General features: G+C 38.8%; 1 protein-coding gene across 7 annotated transcripts in view; it reads left to right on the top strand.

Moving 5' to 3' along the window:
* rapgef2b (Rap guanine nucleotide exchange factor 2b) overlaps positions 1-10,000 on the top strand; it is a 110,827-nt gene that overhangs the window by 27,218 nt on the left and 73,609 nt on the right. For all 7 annotated transcript variants that reach the window (XM_060885299.1, XM_060885301.1, XM_060885303.1 and 4 more), the window contains exon 2: positions 6,686-6,756. In XM_060885299.1, coding sequence (XP_060741282.1) covers positions 6,686-6,756 — 71 coding nt within the window. The remainder of the gene's footprint in view (positions 1-6,685; positions 6,757-10,000) is intronic.

Raw genomic sequence — 10,000 nt, 5'->3', positions numbered from 1 at the left:
TCTGAGCTAATAACAAAAGCATTTTAGTGCATCAGCGCTAGCGTTTGCACCCTTTCCCAAGAGGACTTCTATTCTCAGCTGACCGCAAGCCGCTTTCCGTCAAGCAGACCGGTCTCTGGGGTTTAATTAAAAAAAAGAAGAAAAAAAGTGCTGCATTGTATTCTTTCAAATTCGGATCTACGATGTGTTCAAGAGCACAAAACTTTTTCGTCGAGAAGGACGTGTTTGTGCATTCGCTGGAAGGAAAAGCGACAATTTGTTGACCGTTGAAGCCAAAATCAGTTTTAAGCGTTTAGTCAAGGAAAAAATAGAGCTGAAGGTTTAGCAACTTCTGAGCTAAATTTATTCTTTAAATAGTGCAACTGCGATGCAAAAGAAATTCAATGATAATACGTGTACAGGATTCAGCTGAAGTTCTCTGGCGATCCTGATATTATTCATTGATTTGTCTCTAAAAATATTTCTCAATCTATAGTCATACAAAAAAAAACCCCACAAATCTATTTTTATTATCCTTTTTTTGGGGGGTTTGATGCAGCTTGATGTCGCCGAAGCTACAATGAAGGCTAACAAACAACCTCCTCATCGACCTTTATTTCACCTTCACTAATAAATCAAATATAGAAAAATCAAGCTAGTCAAGTTTGTTAGTTGTGACCATGGTAACATCCCCAGACGCAAAGCAGTGATGAGTTAAGTTAATGTTAATAAACCTGGCATGAGGTGTAATGTTTATTTTATTAGTATTTTGATAGCCTTCCTCTCATTACCATCTACAACGGTTATTTTCTACACACGTTCCTGGATCACATGATTCTGTTATCCAGTAAACAGATATTTAATTATTTTTTTTTTAAGCGAGAAAAAGTGCGTTTTCTTTTGGGACGTGCCGTATATGCTAATTTTATGCTTGTTTTCGTTCTTAGCTAAAAATGCAGACGATCAGGAAATATCATGTTCAATAGTCTCTTCGAAATTAAAATACTGTCAAAAGGAATTGACCCAATAAAATAAAGTATTTAGTTTAGTTGGATAAAGTTTTTTAAACAGACCGGTTGGCTTTAACGTGACTTGCTAAGCGCTGTAGTCGTCTGGCTGGCAGATGAAGGCTGTTAGCTTAGCAGAATTAGCCATGTGGTGAGAAGATAAACGGCTCTAATGAGAGAGCTGTCAGAGCAGAACAGAGATACAGTACGGCTCTGGACACAGTAACCTCCGTAAGCCTGCTGAGGCATGAAGCTACATTTATAACATTACATTACATTATTTTACTTTATTATTTATAAATTATACATTTATTAAAAAAAACACAAATAACTTTACAATGTACTTTACTTTACAAATATACACGTTTACACTATATTTATTTCTAGGGGAAATTATTCATTTTAAGGATTTGTAAGATAAAGGTAGACTTTTCTCTACACTAGAACATGTCTGTCTGTCTGTCTGTCTGTCTGTCTTTTTGTCTTCCTGTCTATTTTTTTAGCCTGTCCATCTGTTTGTCTGGCTGTCTGTTTGACAATCTGTTTGTTGATCTGTCTGTCTATCTATCTATCTGTCTGTCTGCCTTCCTGTCTATTTTTTAGCCTGTCTGTCTGACAATCTAGCTGTTTGTCTATCTATCTATCTATCTATCTATCTATCTATCTATCTATCTATCTATCTATCTATCTATCTATCTATCTATCTATCTATCTATCTATCTATCTATCTATCTATAATATGCAGGAAGCTTCATTAAGCAAGTCATCTATGCATTATAAGCAGTGTAGCCCTTTATTCAGTCTCACAACACAATAATAAAAATCCCCTTGCCATCTAGTTTGTTGATGTTTAAGACGAAGGTTGTCATGGTTACCGTGATAGCTCTAGCGTCGTGTCGTGACCTTTGGTCGTTCATTTCCGTCTAGTTGCCAAGTAATCACATTTAAGTTTCGATCAGAAACGAAATAAATACTTAAAAAAATAAAGTTTTCCAGCTGTACCATTTTGTAATGAATGAATTTAATTGTGTAGGTTTTGTGTTAGAGTTGTGTTGAAGGACTACTCGCACTATTGGGAAGCTTCTCAACAGCTTGCCTGAACACACGGGTCTTTGCTGAAGTGATGCACTCGTCCTTTGGGTTTTCAACAGCCCCCTCTCTGTTTGGTCTCTAAGGGTCTAGCTGCTCGTCTTGTTACCATGGTGATCTCAGCCGGGCCTTGGGGGAGGAGAGGGGCCAATTAGGTGCGGCCACTTAAGAAAGGTTCTTAGCTTTCTGTCTTTGACCAATCGCGGGGCACGGAACACGTTTTGTCCCGGAGGAGCTCGAGAAGTCGTTATTGAACGTGAGACGTATAAAGGACGCGGGATCGGTTCGATGCCTCTAGACTGACGTGCATAAGTATTCACCCCCCTTACAACCAGGAACTAAAATGGAAATTGATTGTTGAATCTAAACAAAGTACCATACGGATGTGGGCTGAATATCATGCTTTACCAATAAAAGAAGAAAAGCCCTAAACAACACGTGTATTTACCCCCTGGTGCATCCAGTTGCCATTAAAAGTGATAGTTAAATGAAGATAGACCTGTGTGTAAATAAAGTGTCATGGGCTCTCAATATAAATACACCAGTTCCTGGAAGAACCTAGAGATTGTTCGAGAGCCTAAACAAACACGATCATGGTCATAAAAACACTACAGAAAGCTATTACATTCAAGCTGTGGATTGGTATCAATCATGGCTTAGGTTTTATAAAGGAGTAGGATGAGGTCTAGTATGAGGTCTAATCCCAGTTCAGTTCCTGGTTGTTACACGGCAGAATGTGGAAATGTTCATGAAAGGTGAATAGTTATCTAAGCCAATGTAAGTTCGAGGCCTTGCTATATGTAACACTATCAGTAACAGGGTGTTGTGAATAGTGTGTATTATGCTGAAAACTCCTCTCAAATGTTTGTGTGTGTGGATAGGAGTTTGAGAGCGGGCGTGTTGTGCGACCGTCTTCTGCTCTTTGTGCTCTTGAGTATCGCTCGGCTCGTAATTACAGCCCAGGCAATTACCTCGTTTCAGTGTTTGGAATAATTGCTTGATCTCGTGACCTGACCGAAGGCAGCGCCGTTTATATCAGACACCTTCTGAGCTCACTAGACAAACATGTACGTCTTTAAGGCACTGGATGTATCATTGATATTATTATTATTATTATTATTATTATTATTATTATACATATAATCTTCAGAGAGCAGAAAAAACATCACACAGGTTTCGTGGTCGAGGACGAGTTTGCCTCCTGTTATTATTCTGTGAGCGAGCAGAAGGAAGTGAGGTGGAATGTAAGCTACGGACGTCAGAGCTAAAGAAACCGAGTTCCATACATTCTTTCCATGTTGTATTCAGAAGCATTTTTTGGAAGAAATAGAAATCTTTTTTTTTCTTTTCTGTTTTCTGTTTCATTCCATTCAGCAAACTCTTAAGCACTGAGACGAAAGCTAGATGTGACTGCCATCTAGCGGCTAATCTGTGCAATTGTGCCACATTGTTTCAATACAGATTTATCTCCTGTTGAGATTTGTTTTAGACAACGGTTACCGTTAGCGACACTCAGGAACACAATGAATAAATAGTTTAATTAAATGCCTTTAAAATCTGGAACTCGTTACAACCTGAGATTTATTAGGCGTCGATTAGAATCGGGCTGAATTTCATCAGGGTTTTAACAGCAGAACAGAGTCCGATTCTCAGGTCTGTTGATTAACGCTCAATAGAATGAGCTTTGACAGCAAATACAGCTTCAAGGCAAATTTCAGATTGATGTTTACATGTGCTCATTGTTTCTAGAGTAAAAGCATGTACACATGGATGTCTTTGATGGATGAACCGCATAATCTAGTGGTTCTAAATACGTTTGCTTTAACAAAAACAAACCTTAATGGAAGGAGATTTTATTGGCAGCCTTTTGTACGAGTTAGAAATAAAGCTGTTTTTTTTTTTTATTTGAGAGAAAGTGAAAGAGAGAGAAATAGTGACTGGTTTGTGAAGGAGCGTTTATCGCTGCTATAACATAAGTGATAACGAGAACTAACATGATTTATATTTGTGGATGTTCCACAGCATTAAATGAAACTATAAACCCAACAACTATGACATTATAATGCTTTATTGTGTTATTATTAGTATTCTGGAATGTATTGTGAATTAAGCAAAATGAAAAAAAAAAAGGTTTTGAGTTTAAATCCCAGCTTTAGCTCCAGTGAGACCTTCATCTTAATGATCATCTTCTCAATTCTCTCAATTTGTAAATTGTTCCATAAGTTAATGACTGTCTGAATTCGAACACAATACGATCAGAGATGTCTTTAGCCAATCAGAGCGAGTTACGGACGTTAACTGTGAACTAAAACAAATAATGTTCATGTTTTCTCTTTGATATAAAGTGCTGCACTTCCGTGGACTGACGCTAGATGTCGACAAAGGCTGAGACGCTTCTCAGACTCGTGATTAACCGTGTGATCTGATCTGAGCTCATTGTGTCGAAACCTTCTAGAAATGTTGCATTAATGCAAGTTAAAAGTTAAAAGTGTTGAATAAACCAACATATTTATGCAAAATGACCTGGTTTACTCGTAATACTTGGTTTGTAACTTAAAGATTTGGTGATTTCGATGAATATTACAAGGAAATATGAAATGCTAACATTTAGGTGTGTGTGTGTGTGTGTGTGTGTGTGGGGGGGGGGGGGGTATGGATGTAATATAGACACTCCGAGAGCAGGCTAAATTCGAGCCTGTGTGTGAGGACAGAGCCTCTTTTGTCCCACCGCTACCCCAGCATGCCTTTGTGAACACAAAGGTGGCCCAGTGCTGTAGAGTGGTGTGGCTATAGTGAAAGGACAGGGGGCACTATGTGGTGCTGCCCCACACACACACACACACACACACACACACACACACACACACACACACACACACACAGTGACTCGCCTCATTGTTGCGCCGCTCATTTCCCCAAGTGAATGTTTGTGTATGTAGAGGATTTTCCTCTTTTCTTTTTTTTTTCCTGCAAAATGCCTTTAATCCCGTAAGACGTCCTGCACCATATAATATAAATGGCTTCGCAATTTTGAGAGACAAACCTTTTGTTTTTTTCCCTGATTGCTTTTGTGTACATCGTTTTGTATTTACAGTTGAGTGCAAAAGTTTGTATCCCCTCAACATAAACCCAAGTTAAATTTTGTACGTTAGACTTTTTTGATTTGTAACAAAAGTAACATAAACGTCATCAAGAAAGCACTAGTTTTTTATTACAAAGTGTAAAACTCGACAGACAGCGAGTTTATTAGGACTTCACGGTGAGTTGTTGTGTGTTGTGAGTGAAAGCAGTAATTTCCTCTGCTTGGTTTTATAATGCCACAGTCTGTGTGGAAAGTGTCTTTCATTCTGTGGCTGTAAAAGAGCTAAATGTTTTCAGAATGTTTATACTTAGCTGTCAGTGACGTGTCCTCTGTCGTATAAAGGAGACTCTGATTTCAGTAAATTTACACAGAGGTGTTTTCGTGCTGCTTAAAGTGCTGTTTGTTTCTGTGTCTGTACATTCAACAGTCCTCTAATTCCATTTAATCTCTCCCAATAACAGCGCAAGAGTGTACTGACTGCGGCCTTTTACCCACTGTGTGTGTGTGCGTGTGTAAAGTGCTTCATGCTAATGTAAATGAAGGTTATGGAAGTGTGTGTGTGTGTGTGTGTTACCTTTGTGTGTGTGTGTGTGTGTGTGTGTTACCTTTGTGTGTGTGTGTGTGTGTGTGTTACCTTTGTGTGTGTGTGTTACCTTTGTGTGTGTGAGTGTCTGGCTGTGTGTGTGTCTGGCTGTGTGTGTGTGTCTGGCTGTGTGTGTGTGTCTGGCTGTGTGTGTGTGTCTGGCTGTGTGTGTGTGTCTGGCTGTGTGTGTGTGTCTGGCTGTGTGTGTGTGTCTGGCTGTGTGTGTGTGTGTCTGGCTGTGTGTGTGTGTGGCTGGGTGTGTGTGTGTGTGTGTGTGTGTGTGTGTGTGTGTGGCTGGGTGTGTGTGTGTGTGTGTGGCGGGCTGGGTGTGTGTGTGTGTGTGGCGGGCTGGGTGTGTGTGTGTGTGGCGGGCTGTGTGTGTGTGTGTGGCGGGCTGTGTGTGTGTGTGTGGCTGGCTGTGTGTGTGTGTGTGTGGCTGGCTGTGTGTGTGTGTGTGGCTGGCTGTGTGTGTGTGTGTGGCTGGCTGTGTGTGTGTGTGTGTGGCTGGCTGTGTGTGTGTGTGTGTGGCTGGCTGTGTGTGTGTGTGTGTGGCTGGCTGTGTGTGTGTGTGTGTGTGTGGCTGGCTGTGTGTGTGTGTGTGGCTGGCTGTGTGTGTGTGTGTGGCTGGCTGTGTGTGTGTGTGTGTGTGTGTGTGTGTGTGTGGCTGCCTGTGTGTGTGTGGCTGGCTCTGTGTGTGTGTGACTGGCTGTGTGTGTGTGTGTGGCCCTGTGTGTGTGGCTCTGTGTGTATGGCTCTGTGTTTCTGTGTGACTTTATTGGGGTGTGTGCATGCGTCTCTGTGTGTGTTTATCTCTGTTTGTGTATCTTTGTGTATTTCTGTGTGTAGGTGTGTATGTATGCCTGTGTGTGTGTGTGTATCTGTGTGTGGTGTTCTGTGAGTTTTGAAGTAATACTGATCTCTGTTCTCGTTCTGTTTCCTCTGCAGGATTTGGAGATTGTGTATTCATATCTACACGGTATGGAGGCTCTGTCCAATCTACGAGAACATCAGCTAAGGTAAAAATGTGCGGGTGGATGGATTTGTGGATTTGCCGAACAGGATGAATATTTGTATGCTAATATTTTATATATATATATATATATGTGTGTGTGTGTGTGTGTGTGTGTGTCAGAATGTGTCATAGTGGGATGTATTAAAAAATGCACCCAGAATCTTTTACATGGTGTAGTTTCTGGTAGAGATGCATGTAAAACCTACTTTGGAGAAGACCATCACTTTCAGAAGTTCATAAACTCTCTAGTGGAGCAAAGGGAACAGATTTTTAGAAAGTATTTGTGATGATTTATTGACATGAAATACACAAGAATTTGGTTATGCAAACGAAATTAGTAAGTTTAAGAAATCATTCGAATGAAGTTCATTAAAATACAGTTTATATTATTGATTAACTGTGTGTTTGTCGCCACCTAGTGCTAGTCAGTGCGATTTGCAGCTGTATAAAATAGCACGTTAATTTACATACATTAATTATTCATTTAGATCATTTTTTAAAATTGTAGCTTGCACCAAAGATAAAGTAAGGACTGCTTTAATTTAGCTGAACTCAGTACAATGACAATAAAATAAGTCTTGAAACGCAACACTACAAAAATTAGCAATACAATACATTAATGGATAAATGTATAAATTTGTATGTAAAGCGAAAACATGCACGTCTGTATTTAAATTGTAAATCACTTACAACCTGCCGGTGTTACAAAAATCCTAAATCATTGGGATTGCTAAAAAAATAAAATCCCCAAAACAATCACAATTCATCATCTTTACTTCATCAAAAAAATAAATAAATAAAATGCCTTGGGGAGCTTTTTTATTCTGTATCCTACACCTAAAATGGAAATTCATGCTTTTAACTAAAGCTCAGTAAATAATCTTTGCTTAAAAAGGGAACCAGGAAGCATGGATGCTGTGAATAGAAGCTAACTAAAGAGTAAGGCTAGAATTTGGCAAGCGTGTAGCTGGTAAAGCATTTATATAGATGTTGTATAAAGATGCAGTCATGCAAATAGAACAAACTTAATGGGAATGGCAATATTTCCCTTAGATATAGTGAAACTTTGCAAGTTAAAGACATCGTAAAGCTGCGAATACATAATAATTACAGTTAGCGTCAACCAAAAACCAAATTCCGTGGAGTCCACGACAGCATTCAACAGAATTCACCACGAAACTTTGGAATTCATTTAGTATTCAACTCTGTTTAGTAATGTCTATTGTTCAGTCTTTCTCTCTCTCAATGATTTCTCCGAGCAAAAGAGAAACATGTTTCAGTTCAAGACTGTTGTCAAAACTAGCCATTAAAAGAAAATGTCCAAATTTATTCTGGGAAATTGTTATAAACAAACATATTAAATAAATAGAAATATGGCCGAAACATTCTTTAACTCAAATTAATTTTATTAAAACAAAAAAATATATTTTTTTTATGAAAATGACACGTCAAAAATTTCCCTATGGGAAAAGAATTTTTTCACATTTTAAAAATACTAGAAATTTTATTTGTCTTCATTCTCATCAGCTTTTTTGCTGTTTCATTGACAGTTTGTTCTAAAACAGACTATTCAGATCATTAGGATCAGGTCAGTTAGAGATACCAGAACTGTTCACTCAAAACAAGGTGCGTCAGCATTTAGTTATTACGCCACCTACTGTATGACTGGAATCAGCTTCCAGAAGAGATCAGATGTGCTTCAACAGTAGACACTTTTAAATCAAGATTAAAAACACATCTGTTTAACTCTGCATTTACTAAATGAGCACCGTGCTGCTTCACAATGACTGCACTTTTTATCCAAATCACTTTTACTCCTGTTTTATTCTTGTTAACATATTTTAAACTGTTTTTTATCAAAATCACAAATTTTTTATTTTTTTAATTGTTCTTTGTTTTTATTATGATTTTATCGTGTCTCTTATTTTTACATATATATTTTTTTTCTCTCATTTTTTTTCTGTTTTTCTGTTTTCTAATTTCTATGTAAAGCACTTTGAATGACCTCTGTGTATGAAATGTGCTATACAAATAAACTTGCCTTGCCTTGTCTTGCCTAAAACGTGTTGAAATCTCACCACATTTGATCAGTTTGGTACAATTTTATTGATACACTTTAACATTTCTTGTCAGTACCTATTGTTAATTGTCTAACGTGTTAGCACGTGGGGCCAGGAGATAAACAAAGTGGGTAAAGTCGTTTCCATCAGTTATCGGGTCACGTTGACAATACGGGCATTTGTTTGTCTGGGTTTGACAAACGCTGAAGGTTGGAACGATCTAGAAAAAAAATCTACAGAGATGTCCTCACACCGGATTAGCTTCAGGAACAACAACACCAAACCGCATGACTTGGGTGTTTCAGAACATTCCAAACCCTGAGGCATGTGAGGCCCCTCGGTGGTCTACAGGCGTCCTCAGGAATGCCGGTTACGGGAACTGATGTGAACTCTCAACACCAGCAGAGTCTGGTTTCTGTTTTTTATTATTGTGTTAGAAATGTGTTGTGTTGTGTGAGACTCAAAATCATACCTCAAATTAAAAAAAAAGTTTCTTTTTTTTTTTATCAGTGTGTGGTGTTTGAAATGGGGGGAAGGGTGAGGATGGTGTGTGGGGGAGGTGAGTGATGGTGTTTACCTCGGCGAACCTCACGGTGGACTGCATTGTTTACGAAAGGAAATATATCGTCGCTGTCGGGCGGAATCCTCGTATCTCCAAAACCTTAAAAATTACTTTTCAGGAAATAAAAAAAACGCTGTACCTTATCTGCAGTGCACAGGGTTTAGTCCGTGTTGCAGTGGATTGTCTTGCGCTAAATTCCTGTCCTCAGACGAGCACCAGAACTAGCGGGGGTCAAGATTTTTTTTTTCTTTGAGCCCAGTGTTTTGAAGACATTTACCTCAGAAGACGTGTTGATTCGTTGCGACTCTTCTTGAGGAGAAATATGCCGTGAAGCTCTCCCACGGAGTGAAGAAGAGGTGGACAGTTGAAGTGTCCAATGGAGTTATGAGATTTGCGCTCAAGCTATTTTCAAGACTTTAGATTGGTTAATAACTTGTAAAAATAACAGACCCACGTGGGGACTGACCAATAGCATCGATATGTGAAAAAATATGAAATTGACCAAATTTGGACATACGAGGTTTCCGCCCGACAGCGACGATATATTTCATAATGTTTTACAGTCAAAACAATGTCTTGAACATTGGACAGAAAATCTCCACAAATTCAGATTTGAAGCTAAAGAT

Source organism: Tachysurus vachellii, chromosome 13 (genome assembly GCF_030014155.1).
Source record: "Tachysurus vachellii isolate PV-2020 chromosome 13, HZAU_Pvac_v1, whole genome shotgun sequence".
NCBI classification, from domain to species: domain Eukaryota; kingdom Metazoa; phylum Chordata; class Actinopteri; order Siluriformes; family Bagridae; genus Tachysurus; species Tachysurus vachellii.
Note: the sequence above shows the minus strand (reverse complement) of the source record. Positions and strands in the feature narration are given on the sequence as shown.